Source organism: Plectropomus leopardus, chromosome 19, assembly GCF_008729295.1.
Source record: "Plectropomus leopardus isolate mb chromosome 19, YSFRI_Pleo_2.0, whole genome shotgun sequence".
In the NCBI taxonomy this organism is placed as follows: domain Eukaryota; kingdom Metazoa; phylum Chordata; class Actinopteri; order Perciformes; family Serranidae; genus Plectropomus; species Plectropomus leopardus.
Window position 1 is genome coordinate 14,793,714 of NC_056481.1, and position 26,599 is coordinate 14,820,312.

The following is a 26,599-nucleotide window of genomic DNA, read 5'->3' on the forward strand; positions in this document are numbered from 1 at the left end:
AGGGTACTTACCCTCTGGAGGGGATGCAGAAGGAGCACTCTGGTTCATTTTGGGTCTGTTAAAGTGAAAATATGCATTTAACCATATTGAAACCCAATTTTCCATGCTTTAGTGACATCTGGATTCCATTCATTAAAGGATTATCTCAGAGATGTAGTAACCTTCACACTGTGCTGAATGTTAGAGATTCTACCTGGGATATCATACACACGTACTGTGTATATTTACACGTGCATGGCTGCACACATGCATACATTTACAGTATATTTATACTTTTTTACAGGTGTCTGATGTCTGAAAATTATGTAAGAAGTGTGGCCACAGATGGGATACCTGTGTCAAGCTACAGTGTGTGTTACTTGGGGTGATTCTGTATCACAGACTTTTTCTTTTTGCAATGAATGTAGTTTTAACTTTTAAGTTATAGCTGCTTAAGATACTAACATTTTATACTCATGACAGTAAAAATTAGCCTACTTATGCATTTTTCTGTCATTTTTTTCCCCTTTTTTGTTGTTGGTCATCTTTATAAATGTTCACTTAATTTATATTACAAATGTGCTGTCATGTATCAGTGCACCTTCTGACAGCTGTAAATCAGCTGTCAACCAGCTGCCAATATGTGACATATCTGCCACTGTGCAGAGGATTGTGGGTCAAAATAGCCAGAAAAGCATGCTGGCTTGAATACTGCAAAATCCAGCCAGATATAGTGGAACATCCGGATATTTTTTGGCATATTGCATCTTACATACTATGTATTGGGACATATTAAATCTTTCTTTACCGTACTATATAGATTGGTAGTTTGGGTACTGGAACGGTCAGCCAGTCTTTGCAATTTGTGAGACACCACAGATTTTACAAAAAAACGTAAATGTTGATAAGTTAATAAATGATTCTTTGCAATGTTTCCATCTGATTTTGAATAAATAATAGGTTTTCAAACCATTCTTTTCGTCAGTTTGTCAAACTGTGTTTAATGCCGAAATAAGTACTCTACTTCCCCCCATAATGATTATTATTAGTTGTATGTCAATTATTCACCCTGTGTCAAATTTATAAAGCAAACTGTCAAAAAGTTTTCTTCTTATGAAGAAAAGTGTCATTCATTTGCCAAATAGAAAAAAAAGAACAAACGTGAAAGATGAATGAACTCTATTGGCCACGATAATCATGATTTTATGCCAGCCCTATTTAAAGCACCCCAGCATAAACAGTGCATGCCCACTGTTCATCTGTACCCGAGACTGTTCATGCAGAAGTGTTTTAAATAGTAGAAAAGTACAAGTACTTCAATTTTGATTTTTTCTACTTAATGGATAAATATTCTAGATTAGTCAAGTGGACCTTATTCATCATATTTGTCATCATAAAATTTAATTTACCTCAGTATGACAAAACAGGCAAAATGAGAAGGCTTTATTCACCCATTTTCAGTATGTTTTTCAACAAATGTTTCACTCTGATTGCCTTTCCACTGAGGTGTTTAGTATACATGTATTGAAACTGTACAGAGTGTAAATAGAGGACACCAGCAGCGTCCTGTCAAGCAACATTATATATCTGTAAGGACTGTATTATTATCATCTGTTTAGTCTTCACTTTGTTGTGGTTGAGTTTGTGATCAGGGACATTCTGGTTATATTACTTCTTTATAGTATAGCCCGTGTGACCAAATGTTGAGATGTGATATGACACAAAAACCTGAGTGGAGTCTTGAAGATGTTTTGCCTCTCAGGCTAAATTAGTAGTGTGTCACTTCATGACTCCGGTAGCTGAGGGCCTCCATAGTATTACTATGCATTTTGTAATGAATGTTAAAGGAACAGTTCGCCCCAAAATCCAAAATACATATTTTTCATTTTACCTATAGTGCTATTTATTAGTCTAGATTCTTTTGGTGTGAGTTACCAAGGGGCTGGAGATATTGACCCTAGAGGTGTCTGCCTTTTCTCAAATGGAACTAGATGGCACTCAGCCTTGTGGTGCTCAAAGCACAGAAAAATGTCTTTTTCCAGAAATCATGACCCGGTTATTCAAAATAATAAACAGTCTTTGTTGCTAGCAGTTTATGTTGAAACTTTTTTCTGCCTCCTGAACTACACCAACGACAGAATCACCGCAGAGAAGGAAGCATGCATCTGCAAGCTCACCTAGCACCACTGAGCAAGCTAACATTACAGCTCAGTTTAGGAGGATGCCATTAATGTTGGCATCTTGCACTGTTACGAGCACAAGCCTCTTTTCGATTAGTGGATGCACACTTCCTTCTGCTACATGGCTGGCGGGTTTATTTCTGTAGATAGAAACTAGTTCCTAAATGAAACTGCTCACAACAGGGTCTGTGGGTTACCCATGATTTATGGAAGGAGATATTGCATTCAGATGTATTTTTGGCACTTTTGAGCACCACAAGCTGAGTGCCGTCTTGTTCCAGTTCCAGAGATCGCAAACATCTCTATAGCCGATATCTGTAACCCTCAGCAACTCACACCAAAACAATCTAGGCTGATAAATAGGACAACAGGTCAGAGGAAAAATATGTTGTTTTAATTTTGGGGTGAACTTTCTATTTAAATTCCCTTATTAGTTGTCCCATTTTATGGAGGAATGAAACCTGTAAGATTCCTTGCCTCCAGGGTTTTACTTTCCTAAAAATGTTTTCAAAGCTTAGAGTCTAGTGGAAATCCTGGCATTAATATGGGCTGTGAGACACAAAAACCTGAAATGGCAGTTGGTTATCTGTAAAACAGTAACAGTAAAATACTAATACTAATATTATAACAACAACAAAACATACAACAATAAAAAAATAAATCAAATAAAAATCATTCTGGTGCTGCATGTGAAGCTCCCAGGACCCTAATGTGCCCCTAATGTAATCTTATAATAACCACTGATTAGTGGTGAGCATAATTAGGACGCATTCAGCATTTGCTGTTCAATATAAATTGACCTCAGAACCCTCAGACCACAGGCTCTGTTTTAAAGGGGCCAGCAACTCATCCCTCCCTCACTCAGACAGGAGCAAGATAACAGCTGTCCAGGGGCGCAGGATGCTATCAACCACTCACATCTGGCTCACATAAGGGGCTATCCAGCTGAAAAGAACCCTTCCCTGACCACCACACCCAGCCAGGGGCCACAGGTAGATGCTCAGTTCTAAACGTTACAAAAAGGCCACCAAGAACATACATATAGAGACAGTGGGGCTTTTAATGTGTCCTTAATTTGGGGTTACTCATAAATTCTTTTCAGCGAGTCTATAGAGTTCCTTAGGGATGACCTTTTTCCTGTAAGCCAACATTAATGATGCTTACATATTTTGTTTATCAAGATAATCTCCACAAATTAACCCCACTTCCACGATTGCTGAAGCTTAAATGTTCTTGCCAGAGGTAAAAAATTATTGTTAGGTTAGAGCAAACTACTGCCTTATAAAGCTTTTAAGTTTGCGGGTGAGGCATTTACTGATGTTTTTTATGTTTTGGAACAAAATGTGAAAGTCTCTTCAGCCTGTGTTAAACACAGACCTTATTTATGGCTGGAAGTGCAGAAATGCTAATTCATGTCCAGGTTTTGAGACTCATTACTGTCGTTCTCTGTAGAGGTTGATTAACCAGCACTGTCAAAAACTTTTAACAGCATTCAAACACATAAGACAAGTGATTCATGTGAAAAATTTGGTAACTGTTTTCAGTTTGCTGTAAAAGTGATTTTAAAATGGGAAAAGGGAAATGGCAATTGTGGTGCTAATTAAATCAAATTTATACCAATTTAATAAGTCAAGGGGAAGATATTTGACACTGAGGTTTGAGCCAGAGCAGCTGTAACAGGCACTGTCGCAGTTGCTGTGTGTGCATGATGCTGATATGACGACTCACAGGGTAATTTTGATAATATAGTGACGACATAACAGTGGGAGAGGCTTCACCTGCTGAGTGTGCAGCAACAAGCCAGAACGAGCAGAACAAAAGCAGCTATCATTTAAAATAAGCCTGCAGCATGCAGTCACTGCACACCTATATTAATTCCTCTCTGGACGGTAAAAATCAATAGTGTAAATGTTGTATTTTTCCTTTAAGTTTGCATTGTAACACTGGAGATGTTTTATTATTTCACAAAAGCAAAATAAAACGTAATTCAATAAATTGACTTCTAAAGAAAGGTTTGATGAATCACAACAATTGATGTGAAATGTTTCACTTCTAATGTGATATTAAATTTTTCGCATTTAAAGAATTGCATTCACATGTAGAGTGGCAAAAATATGTTGTCTCTTATCAAATGTAAATTTTAAGATGAACTCTCAAATGAGAAATTGTGCTTCACGTGAGATCACTAGTGCTTTTTTGTAAGAATTTAATCATGCATAATGGTTAATTTTGATACACAATCATAGTTTGCTGATTAAATGACTGTAATTTGGCTTAATTAAAAAACAAAATAAAAGAACAAGTATTTGCTAATAAGGATAATTTACATAACAGATTAATGCCTCACAATGTGGAAACATACACACTAAGTTTCACACGACTGCAGTTTTAAAATGTTGACAAATGGAGCCAGAGCTGAAGATAACCTCAAGTGTTTCTACTCAAAATATTGTACTATCACAGTCAATGGAAAGAGGTCGGAGAGTATCAGTAGGTCCATGTCACTTCCTGCAGACATCATTTATCTTGGAAAAAAAAAGGAGAGAGCTGTCTGAACCATTTTAAATGATTGTTTTTTCCTCATCTTTTAAGCTGCTGTTGTTGGCAGCAGATTTCACATTACTGGACACATGAACAAAACAGAAAGGGTTAAAGGAAGTTTAAGATTTGGCTTACAGATGGTCACCGGCAGCATCAGGCAAACTTCAAAAACCATCAGGACATCAGCAACAGGTAGCCAGAGGAGGAAACGGGTAGGAGGCAGCTGGGTGACGCTTATGGCAAAAAACATCCGGAAAATCATCGTCTGAGGAGCCGAGGAGCAGCAGCTGTGCAGACAGGAGGCAGATGACGAGATGTCAGGGGATCAATGGAGGATAAAAAATCTGCAGAGGATGCAAAGGGAAGATGAGGCATCACTGTAAATCTGATTTACTGTACACCAGAATATCACAAGGGCATGAAATGATGTTTCAGTCATAGTTTTGTGCTGTTTGTTTTATTAAACTTTTAGATAGTAACGGGTTTCTAATTGCTTCATTGATAGCTTTTATAATAGACACACCAATTGTAATTCATCAATGGCTTGTAGATTAGTATTGAGAAACCATGAATTAGTTAGTTAATAAAGAATTCACGAGGACAAATTTTAGGTTGCCAAGTTTTGATTTGACTGGTGTAGCATTACTTTTTTTTACCCCACATTTAAACATTTTGTAAATCAGTGTCTGTTACACCGAGTGTCAGCTGTGAAATCAACTGTGATCTCTGACCGGATGATGGTCTTCAGCTCAGCAGAGGGCAGCATTTCTTTATTCGTGGAGCAGCATCATCAGCGAGAGCAGGACTAAACTCTATGAGTATATAAAACTGATTCTTTAATTTAAGTTTCAACGAATAGTAAGTATAAAAGAAGAAAACTACACTGAACATTTGAAATCAGAATATATACTTACTCCACCACACTTAAGACCTCTTCACCCAAGACATGCTCTAATAGGAAAACGTGAAAATGATACAATTTATGACCAGAAGAGTTTCACTAAACTCCTCCATTAAATCACTTTAAAAAATAAAATAAAAACAAAACAAAACAAAACAACAACACCAACAAAAACTAAATATATTGAAGATTTTGACTGACCTTAAGGGTACAATTGCTGTTTCTTTTGATTACTACAGATATTTCCATACACCCATAGATGCGTACACAAGTGATTACTGACACTTTTATTCTGTTCTTAATTGTTATTTTTGTAAATAAATACACTAATTAGTATACTCATCTTGTCTCCCTTCTTTGTTGCAGCCTTGTAACAAGTGCAATAAAAAGTGATCGATTTTTTTAAAAAATCCCAGCAAATTAAATAAGAATCTATTCCAATTCATCTCAGAGGCAAATATTGTACTTTTTACTATGCTAAATTTAGCTGACAATTACAATTACTTTATTGCACGGCACTACTTACTGTATCTAGTAATAAATAAATAAATCATCTATATTTGGCTCCATTGACAAGCTACAACAAAATACTCTCACATGTATTCATTAGAGATGAAAAAACCCCAAATGATAATATTCTATAATTACAACATACAAGAAAACTCTTAACCCCTTGAAACCTGACCAAAGTGGCTTGATTTCTTTTGAAAACAGGTGAAGAAGGCAATGAGTAGCAAAAGATGAAATCTACCAAAAATTAGTAAAAAGTACCAGAAAAAATATCTGAAATTTAAACAAATGAATAAATTAATAGATAGATAAATACATACAATTTTCTAAATCTACTCATTTCTGGCAAATTGTGGAACATTTCTTAACAAGTTACTTCTTGCCTTTTTTCACATGTTTTTGGAAGAAAACGCATGAATTTGCTCAGGGTTCAAAGATTTAAAAATACTTGTAAAAGGCCGTTCTCCAGGACAACTACCTTTGCTTTTAGTATATGAAGTAAGTTTTGCTGATAATACTTGTGTACTATTAATTAAGTTACATTTTGAATTGAGGAGTTTTACTTGTCACAGAGTACTTTAGACTGTGGTATTTGTACGTTTACTTAAACACATCATTAAAAGGACAATATAAACCATTTTTAATGATTTCTGTGTCTGAATCCAGCAGGTTACTATTGTATTCTGTGAGTGCATGTACTTACGTCATATCAGCCAAATCTGTGTCTCTGAATGCATAATGGAAAGCATTGACAGTCAACAGCCTAAGGCTCATTTTTACCCCAGTCTGTGTTAAACCGAACTGTGTCTGCCCAAATCTGATCAATACAAAGGCCTGTTCACCACGCCAAAAAAGTCCCTCAATTTTGGCTCTCTTCAGCAATAGGAAAACAAAAAACTTTGAAATCAATTTATTATTGATCCAGTGGAGATAAGCAAACATGGTTTTACACAAATGTGTGGACATCATCATGAATAGTAGATGTGACAGTAGACACATCGAGAATATCAGCTGATAGAAAGTATGCACACATGCTGTAAACACCGACACTGTGGGATTCGTGTTGTCTCGTGTCAGATCGGAGTCAAAAGGTCACCAAGTTGTTCAGCTGACGAGATACATTCATTCATTCATTCTTAATAGTTGTGAGCAATTTTCAGAAAATGAAACCTTAGAGCATCTTGTAGTAGAAACACATATTTGTTTTGAGCTTTTACATTTGTATTATTGTTCAGCTGGCCGGTAGTACTATTCGTCAATGTAGTTTGTTTTGGTATCAGCTGTCGAGTGTTAGAAATATCGACCGTAGAGATGTCTGCCCTCTCTCCAACATAATGGATACAGATGGCACTCGGCTTGTGGTGCTAAAAGTGCCAATAAATAAATAAATAAATGAATAAATAAATAAAATTGAAAATCTTAACAGCAATGTTCTCTTTTTCAAACCTCATGACCCAGTTACTCAAGATAATTCACAGACCGCAGGCGTTTTCAGACCAGAGTAACTTTTTCATGGTTCTAAGAACCCCCTTATTTGTTATTTGTTGTATATACATGGCAAGAACAAGGAATCATTGTAGTTCTTAGGACACAGTTTGAAGGTTTTTTTTAATTTCCTATTTCAGAGGTACTGTCTCAGCACAAGACAAACCATGACCTTTGTAAGTATATGGTGACTGGTCCATATGTCGTAAGCGTATTGGTCAAAACACAGCCCAATGCAGCACTGGAAACAGCCATTTAAAAAAAAAGAAAGAAAAAACACAAAACACAAACAAGAGCTTGAAATGAAAAGAAATGGAAGGAGAAATGGACAAATTAATTAAAAATCAAGTCAAAGCTTTACTGAGCATATAGGTGATGGTGAAAATTCGACATGATCGACGATTTTGATTTATCACGGCGAACATGACAGTGCTATACCAATCGCTGGTGGGCCTACAGTACATCACTTCAGCGTTGCTATTGGTGACGTGAATGACAACAGAAAAAAAAGTAGGCTATGTGGTTCTTGGTTGAGCTCCCCAGTTTGTCTCATGATGTTTGGTCCAAAAACTCCTCTTGTTGTAAGCAGTTGTATATAGCAGTTTCCTTCCTACCGAACTACACCTGTCAACTGCATCACTGTACAGCAGGAATCGTGCATCTACTCATGGAAGAGAGGTTCATGTTCGTGAGAGAGGGAGATGTAAACATTAATTGCACCCTCAGCTGAGCTGTGATATTTGCTAGCTCGGTGTTAAGAGAACTAGCTGTAGATGCACGTTTTCTTCTTCCCTGTGATATGGTTGGCAAGTGTAGTTTGTTAGAAATAAAATAGTTCCTTCATGAAACTGGTCACAACAACGTCTGTGACTTATCTTGAGTAACCAGGTCATGATTTCTGAAAAAAGACATCGCTGTTTAGTTTTTCAAATATGTTTTTGGCGCTATGAGCACAACAAGCCAATTGCCATCTAGTTCCATTATACTTGGAAGAAGGCAGACATTTCTATGACCAATATCTCTAACACTCGCCAAGTCACACCAAAACGGTCTAGACTGATAAATGGCATCACAGATTTAGAAAGATTTTGAAGAGGATGAATAGGTAATAAAAAACGTCCAGATTCTGATGTTAAATCAACTTGTGCTTTATATGCTTATGCTTTGCTTAAAAATTTTTCTCTGAGATGTAGCAGCCAGTGAACAGAGGATGGAGGGAGTACAGTAAAAAGAGAGAGAAAGGGGATAGACAGATCAGATCAATAAAGCGCAGATGAGGGAGTCCCACGGGAAGAAGTGGGGTTTGCTGCCATCTGGCCTGTCCGAGGTTCACTCTGGCACAAAATAAGCTGAACCATTTCATCCCCACAGCGGGCACACAACCAAATTAAGGATATCTGCAACGACTCACCAGCCTGAACCTTTATTGCGCATAATGATGCTGGTTTGTTGAACCTGAAGTTGTTTACCAAATACAGCACATAAGAGGAATGCACTGCTGGCACTGCAGTGCTCTCTCAACACAACATGATATCACTCTCATGCCAGTTATTGGTGTGAGTGCTCTCAGAGTAATTTAAGGGCTTCCTTGGCTCGTCATATGATGCCTCTCCATCTATTAAAGTGCATTAGAAGGAAAGCTAGCAAGAAAGAGGCTGTGGATCCCATTGCCAGAAACGTCTGTGCTCTCTCTGCTGCTGTTGTTGTATGAGTGACAGGTGGCCAGTGCTGGTAGAAAGAAAAACTATTTCACAAGCTGAGGATAAGTCAGCCCAATTGCCACAATAAATGCTGGCATCGTAGGTTTCAGCAAAACATAGATATGTTCAATTTGTATGTTTAATATGTGGCAAATACGTGAAACTTTACACTTCTTTACATTTTATTCTTTACTTCCATGTTGTGTTGTAACAAAGATACACACACACACACACACACACACACACACACACACACAATCATAAACACTTCTTTCCGCAGGACCGGCCACTTGGAACAGATCCTTTACTTGGAACCTGAGATGGGACAGTGAATGTCTCCTGGACCACCCATCCTCTGTCCACTCATTGGTGACAGATGGTCTGTGTGTGTGTGTTTGTGTGTGTGTGTGTGTGTGTGTGTGTGTGTGTGTGTGTGTGTGTGTGTGTATGTGTGTGTGTGTGTGTGTATGTGCACATCTGTGTGACTGCATGACTGTGAGCATAGTCTTTGTGTCAATGTGAGAAAATCATTTTGCTCTTTTAGTGAAACTTATACATACTTCCTACGATTAAAAATCATCAAAAAACATTACTGAAGTCATAATCAGGAAAAGGATTTTTTTAATTGAAACATCGAAGACAATTCATGTCAGAGGAGGAGTATACATTCAATTGCTCATATTTCTTATATATTGAGTTCATTTAATCTTTTCTTCATTTTCTTCAATGTGTCCTATAAGAGTTTTTTTTAAAGGCATTTGTACAATTTTGAGGAATATTTATTGGGAAAAACTTCAATAAATTCATTTTTATAGTGTCCCTAATATTCATAACTGTTCAACTGTTGTTATAATTCTGAAAGTTTTGTCAGCATTCACAAATTATTACTGGCACCTACACCATTTAAATGAATATATACATGTAGTCAGGTGTTTCTAAATTCTTTCTACACCAAACAGGCATTAAAAATTCAATGTGTGTGCTCAAGGATGCAAAATGCTGGGGGCAGCCACGGGAGGTGAGCGATATGAAGCGATGAAGGTTAGGAATGTAGTATCGGCAAGAACTTCAATCGACTGTAACCCCCGCCCTTATAACATCTGCCAGTGAAATCCTTGCGGTACTTAATCAGCCCAGAGGTGCTGACTGAATCGAGCACCTCTGGGCCATCTATACGTCTACAGCACATCCAGTTGCTGTATAGTAATACATTGAGGAATTCCCTGATGTGGTTTAAGCACCAAAACTGGGTATTTTAAGCTAAAACATGAACTTTTTCCTAAAACTAACCACATGTTAACTACAACGTTGTGGAAAGTTTCATCTCATATCAGCTGCTTACAGTCTCCTTTGATAATTTATCATCTGATTTCTTTCATAGCTACCAAAAGAGAGCAACCTGTGTTCCTGTTAATGTGCTCTTTGAGGCTTTTTTAGTTAGTGTGCTGTGTATTTAAGTAGTCTTTGCATCATTTCAGCATAAATAATCTGCAATTTTACAACGTCATTTCAGGTAAAAGAAGGGGTGATTCTTTTCCGCGATACACTGCAGCTGCATAGAAAATTAGATTAATCTATTTTGGCCCACATTAGTGACAGATTTTGAAACAGATTTTCTTTCTTTCAGTCTGTCTGTTTCTCTCTCATGCTTTATTTATCCACCCATAGCAACCCAGCTTGCTCTCTCTCCTCATCCGCCGACCAATGTCCCCCACTGCCCTCAGTCCTTACACAGTCTACATCAATCACTGCAACCTCTAACAGCAACTATAAAAACAATGATGTTATCATCCACACAATGTAAGATTCTAAAGACACTAGACAGTTGAAGTTTTATCAACCAAAATTTTCCAAACAAATGTAATGTCTGTCAGGCATAAGAGTCTCTGATGGGACATTGAAGAGACTGAAAAATGAAGCGATTGCAAATATGCCAAAATCTGGTATTCATCAGCTGGCCACTTGAGGCTGGCTTAAAACCAGAGTAAATTCTCATTGACCCCCATGTTAAAATGTCCAAGTTTACAGCAGAAATAAACATGTTCACAGTTATGTTACATTATTTATATTCTCATTTACTTCAGCTAACATTCATGACAACTGAATAAAGAGTAGATTTTTTACTCATTTTTAAATTTTATTAAGGCCCCAAATTATGCATATTTAAGGGCAGGGCTGCTTAAGTGACAGGCTGTCTGCCAAAAGTGTCCTGTCCAGTCAGATTCACCCCTCGTTCATTCACAGCTCCAGCCTCTTGCCCAAATATGGCCACTTCTTGCTCTAAAAAACCAAGGTGGCAACGGCCGAAATGCCACACCAAGGCTTAAAAACGGCAGTCCACAAACTAATGGCTGATATCACGGTAGCTACGTAGATTATTTACAGCCTATGATAGAAACACGAAAGTAGCAGAGGATTTACCATAAACTGATGCAGAAAAGGCACAAAGTGGTGCATAAAAATCACCAGAATGCAGAAAAATTCAGTGTTTGACACTCAAAACTTTACAGTAAATGGAATCGCAGGATGGCTTATCAGAAACATTGCTGCCTTTATACATAAAAAGAGGCACTGACGGGAAAGTTGACACCCGAGGCCAAACGTTGGCCTCATATAAACCGAGGGAGTTTGCCATGTTCTATTCGGGCTCCGATCATGACTAAACATGCCACCCTGCTCAGTGTGGAGACTGGCAGTTATTTGCAAGGTTAAGGTGTGCTTATTATACAGTATTTGATGTTTGTGCACGATCTCAACAAACTGAATTTCCCTGCAGCGAAATAAGTTATCTTGTATCTGTTTCTTTTTTTGTAATTGTTGTGGTGCAGCCAAAACACTTACTACCCCAAAGGCAAAGCCAAACTAGTTGGTGCTCATACAAAAATGACTCCTGGCATGATAATTAGCTGCATAATGGAGCAGGCCTATTACTGTTTTTGTCCATTAAACCTTTGAGCAAAATGGCTTGATTTTCTTTTTTGCAGGCAATGAGCAATTAAAAAAAGACAGTAAGAAAATTACCAGAAATTAGCTATACAGACAAAAGAGAGAGGAAATAAAGGGAAATTACCTTTGAAAGTGATCAAAATAATAAATGTAAATGTAAGTAATAATAATAATAATAATAATAATAATGATGATAATAATTTTAGATAATAATACATTAAAAGTAAAACAAGCTTTCTTGTTTCTTATTTATTTATTTTCATCACTTGTTCTATGTAATTTTCTTTCTTTTTTTTTTTTTTGATTGCATATTTTCAGGGTTTTTTTGTGCTAATTTTCGAGCCATGTCTTGATAAGTTGCTTGTTGCTTTCCCCCTATGTTTTTGAAAGAAATCAAACCAATTTGCTCAGGTTTTAAAGGGTTAAGCAAGGTCAGCTCAATGCTTCAGGGAATGAGCAGGCAGGCAGAAACAGACAGCAATCTGCAGTTTGAAACGTGGTTCAAGGGAGTGAAAGTTGGAGAAAATTACGTTTAATTCATTAGTTTGTAGAGAGACTTTAATTCAGTTGGCACAGTTGGCAGTCTGTAAACCGCACGCTAAACGGACGATTTATTTAAGACTTAATTTGTCAGCTGATAAAGGTGGTTGGTTTGTCCGACTCAGCAGGAACAGCCAGGGGCATGATTGAAGCTGTTAAAGGGAGAGCCGGTTTGTGTGTGTGTGTGAGTGTGTGTGTGTGTGTGTGTGTGTGCGTGTCTGCGCGCAGTGGGCGTGGAGAGGGAGATGGCTCCTTCCCTGAAGCCGTTGAGCTGAGCACGTCTGACATATGAGTCCAGTTGGAGAAAAGCGCACCAGAGCCGAACATCTAATGGGTCAATCTCAGCTGAGTTTACTGACGGGATCCTATGCACGATCACAGCCTGTGGACTGAGTGATTCACTGCGACTGGCAGCGAAGAGTTACCTGGAGAATTTCTTTTTTTTTTTCTTGAAGTGAACTGAAAAGAAGCGCAACGATGACAGCAGAGTTTGTGTCACCTCGAAGTGATTGAGACCCGCATCTCTTTGCGCCGCATCCGATCCGACTGACCCTTCTGTGAGGATGCAGAGGAGATACAGGATGAAGTCCGCTTTCATTGCAGTGTTATTTGTTGTGGTGAGTAGTCTCTTACAAAGTGTGTTAGCCGTAAACTGCACTTGGATACCACCTGCGCAACCACGCAGCCCCATAAGTTCAGGTGAAACTTAACTCTTTGGTGCAGCCTTCAGCACACATCACATATTGACAGGAGATTTACAGAAAAATCTCTGAAATCATTGGCTTTTCTCTGCCTAAAAGTGAGATTTAACCCTTTGATGACTGAGCAAATTGGTTTGATTCCTTTCAAAAAAACGTGGAGTAAATTAACAAGACATGGTAAAAGGAATTATCAAAAAAATGAATGAAAAGAAAAGTTACAAGAAAAGTATCTGAGAACAAGCAAAAAAAAAGACAAGTACAAACAAGAAAATGACCTTTAAAAAGTGCTGAAAATAAAATATAAAATGATATAGAAATAATAATATGATTATATATAAATAATAAAAAAATATATAGGGTATGTATTTGTTAAATTCTATTTTTATCATATTATGTACTTCTAACATCATTTTAAATATGAAATTATAATAATAAAAAATATAGTACATTTTCCCCCTTTTTAATGCATTTCTAATAATTCTCCCCCCTTTTTTAAAGCTAATTTTAAGGTCATTTCTTGTCAAGTTGCCTTTTTCCATTTTTCAAGAAGAAATCAAATCATTTTGTTTAGGTTTTAAAGGGTCAAACAGCTTGTGAAGGGCGTCTAAACGCAGCACAAGAAAACAGATGTCGATCCAGGTTTCAAACAGTTAACTTACTAACTGTTTAAATTTCACATTTGTGATGCTACTGGTAAACAAATATCTTTAGTGGCTCTTTTAAGTCTGAAAACCATAAGAGTCGGTGTCCTTGCACCTGTCCTGTCTTCAGTATAAAGCAGAGCGGATGTATGCAGCAGCCTTTCAGGTTGTTACTCTATAGCTCCAGTTGCTGGAATCGTAGTTCCACCCTTCTCAGTTACATGTGGCCCTGCAGACAGCAGGACAATAACAATGTCGCAGTGGCCTCTGTGCAGGGATATCACCAATAAACTGCACTGATGAGGTGGGTTCCCCCCATCCCCGACTTCACTAGCAGAAATCAACTAAAATCTTGAGAGGATACATTTTGTAATCTCCCTGATTTATCTCTAATTCCCTTGAGGCTTTGCAGGCCCAGGAAGGAAGCATATTTCCCAGTATCTGACAGGACCCGGTCAGTCAGGGCTGCACAGCTTGTCAAGGTCCTGGTTAAAGAACAGGCTGCATCACTGATACATGACAGCTGCTCCCGCTGATGGGTATGCATCCTCTGCTGGCTCAGCGCATGCAATATTGATACAGCCTGAACCCCCAACCCTCCACACATACACACGCACGCGCGCGCACACACACACACACACACACACACACACGCATACACACACACACACACACACACACACACTTCCTCTCCTACTACCTCACACTCACATCCCTCTCTTCTCCATCTGTCTGTCTCTTCCTCGCGCCTCATAAGAGATGACGATGTTGCTTAGCTGTAAAGTCATTGTGGTGTCGCAGTTCAGGATCCATGCTTGGATTTAAATTAGGGCCTATTGGACGGCTTGTATAGTGGAACTCTATAATGGCTTAACAAGCGCTGACAGCTGAGGTCCAGAGGTTAAGTGCCTCCAACTGAAAATTGACTGCAGCATTAGTAAGATTGGTTGCTTTCAAGTTATGTGTCCAGATGCTCCTGCACACGCATTTGTTGACGCGATCGACTTGCTTTAGCTTCACGGAGCAGACAAAAGTTGAACCCTCATACTTCCATCTCAGGACCAATTACAGGAAAATCGAGCTGCAACTTGCTAAGTGCATCCTTTTTCTTTCATTCCAAGAGCTATTTGCTCAAATCACATTACACTCTAATTCAAATGTATGCACAACTTAGCTGTCATTAGTAGTGCACTTATATCTGAGTTTTTGTTTCGGTGTTGCACCCACACCCGGAGCTAGAGTAAGGTCACAGAAAAAGTAAGTAGAAGCCGAGAGCTGGAGTAGTTTCAAAAGTGTCAGTCAGACGCTTCTGAGCAGGTTTGTTCACAAGCGTCTGCGTGCCGATGGGTGTGTACAGCATATAAGGAGACAGATCAGGGGAAGTGTGTGTGATGACAGAACTGATTCATGTCTTAATGAATGCTTGTTGCATAAGGTGCAAGGTAAAGAAATAAACAGAGTAAGGTCAGCAAAGCTCTGAGGACAGATTCATGTGTTTAATTGCGGAGGATTGATTAATTAAATTGAAATTAATGAGATAGTTTCAGGCCTTTTTTCAAGTGGGGTTGTATGGACTGCTTATCCATAGGCAGTTTATTACATACAGTAGATGTCAGTTGACACCAGTTTGGGGTAGCAGGCTGGAGTCTGAAATGGAAACTGAACAATGTACTGCTGTGGAGGCATCAGCAACAAAAATTAATTTAATTTCTAAAAAAATTCCACCTTAAATAAAATCAGTGCCTGTTTAAATGCACACTATGTTGAGGGTATTTTTTACTTATTCACCTTAATGTCAGAAAGTGGCCTTTAATAATAAAATGAAGCCATTATATCACTCTCTTTAAAGCCAGACTCCACTAAGAAAAACAGTGATTTAATATTTCTGAATACAGAAGCTGCTGATCTACTGCTGCCTTGAACAGTTATGTTGTTTGTGTTACTGTGGGACTTTTGCATCTGTAAGTGTTGGTTTGGATTCACTAAAGTCACACAATGTCACAAACTAACTAACTGATTAAAGCAGTGGTACACCAGCAGCTCCTGTGTACAGTGTGCTAAAATTACTGTTTTTTTCAGTGGAGTCCGGTACCTTTGAAAAGAGCATAGATGGGGAACTGAGGTTGTTAACAGCTTCCCTGTCAAAACAGGCTGTCTGACAGAAAATACTCTAAATGTAGCGTACACTTAAACTGATATTGTTATATTATAGGTGGGACTTTTTTTAGGTGGCTAAAGTACGTTTTGTTTCTGACCCCCATCCACAGCATTACTTAGCTTCCATGTCGGACTCTAGTCTTCTTGGTGTCTTGCCAACTGACATCTCTTGTATGTAATACGCTGATAGGTACCCTATACAACCCAACTTCAAAAAATCAGAACCATCCTTTTAAAACAAAAAATCACCAAAACTCATGGGCTCTTCAGGATAAGATCGATGTTTTTGTTTTCCAAAAGTTTTCCTTTAATAAAAACGTTACGTTTTAAGAAATGTTCAGATATTATCAGGCACGTCTGATGAAACATTTCAAGTCAGTTTCCTCACAAAGCCAAAGATGCTTTCTTGAACATGGACAACATGGTTAACTGAATACCAGAGACTTGAAGGTGAATGGGCTGTGACATCATCAAGGGCAAGAGAGAGGCATGTGTGTGTGCACACACTCAAACACACACACATTATCTACCAGCTGACTCAGAAGCGCCTGAGGGGACACTTGATGTTTTTTAGAGCTCCTCTCGTTCCTGTCAGCAGCATTCCACACACACCTGAACCCTGACGCCTGACAATTTATGTCGGGTAAACCTCCTACACACACATATACATGAACACACACACACACACACACACACTGAAACTATGTTAATAAGTGTGTGGCTCAATGTTGCTAAGCAGCTAAACATGAGCCTGGAACAATATTCAAATCAATTTAGAGCAAAATGACACAGATGAAGAAACTGTAATATTCTTTAAATTTCCACACTTGCTTCTATTATTTGAAATTTTGGATCAAAACCAGTTTGAAATTAAGTTTTCTTTTGCCCTCTGGTCTGCAGCTTGTCTGTCAACCAGTGACAGATACACTGTCTAACAGTGGACCATCATAACCTCATAAATAAAGGCCTAAAAACAACCCCTCCTTGTGTATCTAGATAGAATGAAAACCAGACCTCTCCTCTGGCTCGGTGTCAGAGGGCAATCACTGCCTTTATCAAGGTTTGCTTTGGAGATCAAGGTGAGCAGGAAGATGAAAAAGACCCACTGTCAGAGAGGAAAGATTGAGCATGATTTAATGCAAAAGGTCACATAAACACAGACTTCTGGAAACATCCAGGTCGGGGAGTGAGTTTGCAAGTGTGTACGTGCTCTCATGCATTTGCAAATGTAAAGGCACGCAGCAACATCTCCACCTGTCAACGGCCAACATAGAGCTCTCAACAGGTCACAGTTTGAAGAATGCAGAGAAGACATTATGCAGCATTACCTGGAGTGTACGTCTTTGTTTACTTTCTTTATTGTATCTGTGACTTTTAATGTGAATTTTAAAATGCGTTTTGCCATGTGCCACGTTTCTACTAGGACATTTTTACATGCTTTAATGGCCAAAAAACATTTTATTTTCATCATACAGTCTGTGTTGGAATATCTGTATTCATCCTCTGTCTGAGTTTTAGTGCCTGTCTCTTTAAATCCCCCATCCCGAGCAAGCCTAATATGCTCTGATTGGTCAGCATTTCCTGTTCTTACACATCTTGCTGTCACCCATGGATGTATTAAGAAAATCTGGATACAGCTATGAAGGTGGGGGCCCATTTATTCCTATAAGAGCTGCTTACTGGCGCATGAAGCAAAAAAAAAAAATGCTCTATTTCCATGGCATGAAAGTACCCAGATCTTCCGCATTTCCGGGAGCATAGAGCATATGCACTGTACCCCAGCGGGTTACTTCCGCTGCCGGAGCAAATTACTTCTGATTTAGGGCTTTGCTAGCTTGAATGGCGGTCAAATCATTTAATCTTGTGGCTCTTTTGGACTTTCCAAATGTTACTGAACTAAATAGATTAAATTCTTGTAGTGAAATGAGTCATTTTGCTGAGGTTTTTATGCTCACAAAAATGTATCCACTGGTTTACAGACATCTTTCTCCTAATGTAAGTCAAAAGAAAATGTCTTTCTGGTTCCCATGGCATCACGTGTTGGTACCAGATGGTGTAATTCCACTTTCAAAGCCTGGCACACTTCCTGGGGGCTTGGACCATCATTGTTGCTTGGGAAATGACTGATGGAGTATAGTGACATCTTCTACTGTGAAATATCATTAATCATCAACCAGACATGTTCCAGCAGGAATATGATCCAAAACCAAGATTACATGATTCTCTGACTTTAGTTTGTAGCTACATGTAGCAGTGTACTTGCAGCAAGGGAATGAGTGTGTAGAGCGTCACACAGAAGCAAGAATGTGCTCTTAGTCTTCCTTGGGTCCGGCACATTGAAATACAGTGCAGATTACAGATAAGATATAAAAACAGTGCAGACATGAAATTCGAGTACATACAACTTGAGATATAAAGCAATCTGAAAACAGAGAAAACACCCATAGATATAAAGCGATAAATAGGCAATAACATGGCAAGCAGACTACACAGATAAAATCAGAACTCTATCATAAGCATTATAGGTCCCATGTGTCTATGAGCTGTAAGCAGTTCAACCTAAGAGTGATTTTCCCTCCTTAGATTGTTTCATTTGAACATTTTTAAAACTCAATAAGGAAAAGTTATCTAATATTCCCCAAGAACATAGACAATACATAAAGAACCCAGAACAATAGACAATTATGGGATGCTGAAATCTGCATTTTCTTCTTCCCTATCCATTAATCATCCACACCCCCTTAGATTTAACTTGCCTGTTGCTCGATCTTGACGCCTACACAGTAGGAACCGCTGGTTTAGTGGTTCCAAAATAAATCTACGGGGATGATTAAAGACAAAGTGTTTCTTTCTACTGCTTTTTCTTGTGAAATACCGAATGTTTGCACCTCTTTCGGGCCTCAGGAAATGATGAAAATAAAGGAAAAACACCCTTGGGTTGCTCACATTGCACAATACCAGACATTGCTTTGATTAAGACAATAAAAGTTTTTTGTAGACAGTATTTTTAATCTTATGGTCGCTGATGGATGTAAATGTTACTATGCTTGTCCCACTTTGAATGATATCCCTGGTGATTGACAGGTTGGGGCTCTGGCCAATAAGGAGGTCTGTCCGTCAGGCCAGTATACAACCAGCGGAGAATGTTGTGAGCAGTGCCAGCCCGGTGAGGGCGTCATCAAACCATGTGGAGTCAAACAGACTGTCTGCGCCCCCTGCCTTGACAGTGAGTAACCCAAAAAACAGCTGTCAAACACACACACACACACACACACACACACACAGATAGAGGAGCTGTGTTGGACGCATGCCTCAATGCAGAGATTGTGAAACACACTTACATACATCATGTCATGTATTGAACAGTTGAAGTGATTTAGTGTTTCATCTGACACAAAAAAACTATTAAAGTGCTGCCACTGTGACATTCTTTCTGTAAGTTATGTCCTCCTCATGAAAATCCACTACTGTACTTGCTGCTCCTGGAGAGGACACATGGTTCAAACTGCAGTTTTAGGTCTGCAGGGTCGTAAATTACAGCAGTGCTTCTGCAAAATTTGAATTAGGATACAAGATTGTGCTGCTGGATTCTAAAAAAGTCAGTCAATCTGGACATGACAATGATGGTGTCTGTAGTTTTGGCAACGCGATCTTGTTTAAGTATGACATTAATAGTTTTGTCTTTCTTTTGTCTAGTGGTGGTAGTTCTGTTGGTTGTAAGCATTATGTGGATCCCACTCTTGGGCATAAGTGAATGTGAAAGGTATACTGCAGGATTTTCTTAAAAAAAGAAAAGAAAAAAAGCAATGAAAAGACTGAGACAAAAGCAATCCCTCTCAGTCATCACTTACTAACCAATAGAGTGCCCCAGGGATAATGTTTTTTCCTGTAGACTAACCCAGAAGCTAAAGTTGCCCTGCTTCTTTTGTCAAAAAGCCTGTAGGATTTTGCCATTTTGGATCTTTGCAGAAAATAAGCTCTACGGTTACCAAACGTGCATGGTACATATAAGTTTTGCTCTGCAAGATAAGCTTCACTAACACTATCACTTTTAGGATTTTTGAAGCCTAAATGCAATCACCAGAAATAAAAGGCGTATGTTAGCTTTTAAATGAACTGCACCAGCTCTCACAACTAAGGATCACCGCCACAATGAGGTTGTAAAAGAGTGTTTAGCGCAGTTCGACTTGATGATGCTAAAAAGTTCACAAGCGGGGTATTTAACGACATATTTAATGTCATAGAACAAAATGTAAAAGTCTCTTTAGCGAGTGTTCACCACAGACCTTACTTTGAGGTTTCTAACCAAAAACCCATTCATAAAATTAAACCCCACCGACTTTGAGACGAGGAAACCGAAGGTGCTGAAATGATAACTGATTTCCAGGTTTCAGGACTCATTCCTGTGGTTCTTGCTTACTAGCTTGCTAAATTGTTAGCCTCAGTGGCCTCTACATGCTGACATGTTGCAGTTGACAGCAATGCTCTCAGGACTCGAATGCATAGCATGTCGTGTCGTGACTACAAGCTTACAAGTTCAGTTTAAAGGAGGGATCATCTTGGGAAGCTGTATGTAGATACCAAATTTTATGCCCATCCATTCATAAAATGTAGAGATTTTTCACAGGATAAATAAAAAGTTGTTTGCGCTGGTGGTGCTTGATGGAAAGTCAGAGGATCAGCAAAGTCAATATGATTCATCGTCTGGGGCCATGGATATCTGCACCAAATATCATTGCAATCTGCCTCGGCTTTGTGTAGATATTTCACTTTAAACCGACCAACTGACTTATATTGCCTCAAGGGTGGCTTAAACAGGCCCTAGTTTTTTGATTGCAGCCTGTAAATCCTCCAACTTATTCTGCTGCATGTTACGGAGTAAACTAGATGCCAGACCCTACTGTGTTCCAGCATTACCGCCCTCTTCATGGCCCCAGCCATGTAGGGAGAGAGGCTGTACTGGACTGAAAGACTTTATGAGGACAGTGATATTGAGAGGATACAAGAGTGGGACCAGCTCCAAATGTTGTTGCAGTGGAAGATATTTAAAGCATCAGACAAGTTGTTATGTCACAGTGATTAAGACAGTAAGCAGTGGAGATTTTGATTTTGTAAACATCACTGCTGACCGAAGAGCTCAAAGGATATCTAAGGATATTCTGTACATTTCTGCTGGAAACAAATCAACATTTAGGATTTATTTTTTTGTAACTCTATCATTTGAGGTTAAAGGTCAGCTTGAGCCTGCAGAGGCCAGGGCTGGTTCACAGCCAGATCCTCTACTGTTCCCAGAGTTTTCCCTTTTATGAATTCTTGACTATCCTGCATCCACTCTAGGAAGTGGTTGTAAACCTCTCTGGGTCAGTGAAGGATGGCAATCCCTGAGCCAAGGAGCCCCACGCTCAGAAAATAATTCAGACTTAAGGTCATGAGAGAAGTCACAAAGAATGTGGACATGGAGAAAATCATTTATTTGTATTTTCGTGGGGCTTCTCTGGAATGATTTGTGCTTTTATAAGTGTGTCTCGGATCAAGAGTTAGATCTTTATTACATATTGTTGTCTCGTACAGAAAAAAATAAGCCCTGGACTGCTCACCATGTTCTGTTTGTATAAAAACTATATTAAAACTATATTTTAGGCTCAAAATGATTTAATTATTGCCATTGATTGTGTCTCTGAGGTTGCTTTCTGTTTCACAACATCATAAAGGCTTTAGAGGTGATAACTTTCACTCTCGCAGTGCTTGTTTAGCTCAGACCTGAACAAACAGACTGTGACAGGCTCTCAAAGCCGTCATGAGGCCTGACAGGCTCCGCACTGACTCATGGAAAAAGAGAAATGCAAAGCGGATAGTGCTCCATCAGATAACAGATGATAATTTAAGAACACATCAAACACATTGATTAGATCAGTAATGCAAGCTGATAGAGCTGAAAAAAACAACTTGTCTCAGCCATGAGACGGTCATTTGGGCTCCTGTCAGCTGACCACTCACCAAACCCTTCCCCTGAAACAGTCATTGTCCAATAATAGCTAAGCAAATAAGGCATAATAGGTCTATCAAGCTTTGTGATACTGCATATATCAACAGCTTGGATAGGGCTGATTCTCTTTAAAACAGAAAAATTAATAGGAGGTATTTATTAAAAAAAGTGTTTAAAAAAACTTAACAAACTTAACCTAGCCAAGGGCATTTCGTAGCATATTTTGTGAGGAGTTACATATATTTCCTGATTTATGAACATGGAAATACTTTTGTTCATCTTTAGCCTATACAAAATTTATCTTTTGCGAGGTGTGAACAAAACCTCGCAACAGAAATTCCTCACATCTTGTGTCAGGCAATTTTTCTTACTAATTTTCTGTCAACATCAACTCCCACCCGTCATATGTCTTTGCGTGAGTTATTTGGTCGCCCACAGCTGATAGCATCAAGCATCCATTTAGAAGAGACAGACTGAGGTTTCCAGATAGCGTTCAGGCTTCATTTAGTGCAAATAGGTAACAGGGGCCAGGCTGATGTGCTAAAAAGGACAGCCAGCTAAAACACATGGAGGAGTTTGGATGAATGAACAGATGGGCGGAGATGAAACAGACCAAGTACAGCTGTACAGCTGGAATGGAGACAACTTCTCAGACAGCAGCTAATGGTTCATACACACACACACACGCACACACAGACACAAAACTCCCACACATTGACCCAACACACACACCTCATGCTGCTCAGTAGTCGAGCGGATGAAGTCAGGAGTCCTTTTAAGGGTGTCGAAAACAAAGGATTGAACGTTAGAGGGAAAAGTACTGTTATGACACGATATGCTGAGCCAGGAAAAGACCGTCTGTACCCCCCTCCCCTCCCCATCACCTCACCCCCTCCTCCTTCAACCCCCCTCCATGCTGCAGGCTAGCGTTATTAATGTATTGACTTGCATTATTGATGCATGGCATTATGATAATGGCTCTGAGAGCACTCGTGGTGGGGGGTGGGGGGGTAGTCTGAGTGTGCATGTCTGTTTGAAGAGTGGGAGGGTGATGCAGGAGATAATGGGGTGAGGGGGTGGGTGACTAGACTGGACGATAGTTTGTCCACTTCCTCCAAGACAGAATTAAACAAAAAAGGACCTACATTGGACACCACCAATTTCGGACAGATTCATCTCAAATGACACAGTTACTGCTTTCTTGTCTTCTCTCCACTTGTCCCGGTGTCTCTGTGTCAGCCTCTATCTCTCCTCATCTCAGTTTTAATCTCTGCATCATCGGAGCGTTCGCTGTGGTTGGTGGGCCAGTGACGCAGACCCAAAACTTGATATGCCATGAGACAAACACAGCTCCCTTCTGTCCTCCACCACACACAGTTCAGTTCATTATGAGCTCTAATAAAAATGTTAAAATCCCCCAAACTGTGGTACCAATTGCCAAAAGGTGAACATTTGTCAGTTTTTGTCCTATATGATAATATATTGAAAAATTCACAATACAATTATTAGTCAAAAGTGTTAGTTGAGAAAATAATCAGCAGATTAATCAGTACTGAAAAAAATAGCTGCAGCTCTATGGACAGCACAACAAAGGAAAGATCTGGAAAAGTGAGATTTTGAGCAAACAGAGTTTTAAACTAGAGTTTTAAAGGAAGGTTTAATCAAGTTTTAGTTTACATTAGTATTGCAAATAACAACCCTGTCATTGTCGATTAATCTTCTTATTGCTGTCTTGATCAATTTAAAGTTTGATCTATGAAAATGAAGATGTGAGAAAAAATGAAATACAATATGTTTAGTCCGATCAACGCTTTACTGACTTCAGATATAAAGTTTTGTCACATAAGACAAAGAAAAGCAGAAAATCCTCACACATGAAAAGTTGAAGCTAGAGAATATTTGGTATTATTGTTGAAAAATGTTACACATAGTTGCAGATGATTCATGTGTCGATCCACTAATCACTTAACTGACTTAATTGTTTTGTCATTTAAACGCTTAGCTCGAAATAAATAAGAAGTGCGTTGTACAAACAAGGCTTGTCAACTGTTCAGACATACTGTGTGATAGATTTTAGGTCATATTCTCACAATCTATCCCCCATCTCCCCATCTTTCTTTCTTTCTCTCTTACACACACACACACACACACACACACACACACACACACAAGCTGCTCTTACAAATAGGTCTGTTGCATAATTTAGTGTGTTTCCCAGTTCTCTATCCCGCCGAAATACAATTCCATAAAACATGCAATATTGATTGTGTCCTCTCCTGATATATCTGTCAGGTATATAAAGCATTTATGAAACATATATGATACATGTAAGTTCATCATCTAAAAAATCCTTTGAAAAAAGGATGTTGGTGCTCAAACATATTTTTTTCAGGATAATTTCTTTTCCAAAGTGATCTTTCTGCAGTCACATATCTACCAAGGGAGATGACCCTAAAACTGAATTCCCATGTTAGTGTGAGCTGAATCCAAATTGGTTCACAGAAACAAGCTATTCAAGAGTTGAGAAAAAGGGCATTTAAAACAACGGCTGTAAAGTAAAATAAACAAAAAATGAATAAATGGGCACATATAATATAACACATTACTCCTTAAAAGGTCATGGGGGCATCTATTGGCAGAAATGGTATACAATATTCATCAATATGTTTTCATCAGTGTTGAATCACCTGTAACTAAGAATTGTCATGCTTTTGTTACCTTAGAATGAGCCATTTATATCTACAGAGGGTCCTCTTCAACAGAGTCCATCATGTTGTTTCTACAGTAGCCCAGACAGGACAAATCAAACACTGGATCTAGATAGGGCCATTTACATTTTTGCATCAGCCACTGAAGTTTTCCTACACGCTGGACACAGGGAACAAGTTTTAATTCTGTAACCTCAATGAATCCTACACACTGCACCTTTAATGTAGAATTGAGAATTTTTGTTGATTCAAAATCCAGAGTTTAGACACAGGCTTTTAAAAATGTATTACAGTAATAAAGGGACAACTGACTGGATGGTAATTTACAATATTACCAAAGGTGACTTTGCAAAAGACACAATCAGTCTCTGACTGGAAGTGTGTAACTTCTGCTTTGAGCTCAGAGGTATTTGGACAGATGATATACGAAGGCTGCAGGAGGGGAAATATGATGCATACACTGTAAATGCATTTAAAGGGATGGTTGAAAAAACAGAAGTCAGGCCTCTGTCAGATAAAAAAGTTCAAAGACTGCTTTTTTCCCATTTCCTTTCAGGTGAAACCTTCTCAGAAAACTTCAGTCACACAGAGGAATGTCAGCCGTGTACAATATGCACAGGTCTACTCCGCATGAAGGCGCCCTGCACAGACTCCAACGACGCCACCTGCGCTTGTGACTACAACTACTATTTTAATGAAATCTCTGAGCAGTGTGTACCCTGCACCAAATGTCCTGAAGGCCACGGCACACTGTTTAACTGTGAGTCTGACCGTGACACTGTGTGTGAGGAGTGCACTGGGGACACATACTCCGACCAGGAAAGTTCTCGGGAACCCTGCATGCCCTGCTCCACCTGTGATGACGGGGAAACGTTACAGCCATGTACCTCTTTCTCTGATACAGTTTGTCAAGGTAAGACAATGGACCAAATTAAGGCCCTGATATATTCCAAAACAGACATGATCCTGTGCGTTAGGTTTCTGCTCTCCAGACATACTCTCATACATTAAATCACGTGTTTAAATGTATGTCATGTGGCTCCTTTCAGCTACATGGATGTTTACAAGTTAAATTTGCTCTATTCAGTATCAAGGCATGAGAGCCAAATGGGCATCGGTGACATTTTGGGCAAGAATGAATTATTTGTATCAATTGAAAGCTCCTGGTGAGCTTTTTCTTTTGCCAAAGGGATAGATGTGAATTTTAAACGAATTCAGAGTAATAATCGATAAACCTAAAGACATAACACTGAAAACACTGAACTATTTGCGCCCAAAAAAAGCCATAAGTGCACTTACACACTTAAAAAAAAGAAAAAGTCTAAATATTGATCTTTAGGTATATTGTCATCCACATTTTTTTATGGATGGATCCTTAATATGGATTATTAAGGATTAAAATCAATAAACAAAGTTGAGATACCGCACGATAATGTTTTGTTTTGGTTGTTCTGTAAAGTTGATCAGATGTCACTTGAAGCAACATTATGCAACTTTTTATTGATTCTTGAGTCTCATTTTGAGGTTGTCAAATATGACCACATTTGGTTGATAGTCAGACCACACACAAACCCAAAACACTGGTATTTGACGACTTAGGAATGAGACTCAACAATCAACTAAA

The 26,599-nt window shown here is 38.8% G+C and overlaps 1 protein-coding gene across 1 annotated transcript in view; it reads left to right on the forward strand.

The window, feature by feature from the left end:
• The first annotated feature begins 13,069 nt into the window (after positions 1–13,069).
• Positions 13,070–26,599, forward strand: part of ngfrb (nerve growth factor receptor b) — a 35,989-nt gene continuing 22,459 nt past the window's right edge. The window contains exons 1-3 of the mRNA XM_042508223.1: positions 13,070–13,399; positions 19,366–19,507; positions 25,532–25,888. Coding sequence (XP_042364157.1) covers positions 13,346–13,399; positions 19,366–19,507; positions 25,532–25,888 — 553 coding nt within the window. The 5' untranslated portion in view covers positions 13,070–13,345. The remainder of the gene's footprint in view (positions 13,400–19,365; positions 19,508–25,531; positions 25,889–26,599) is intronic.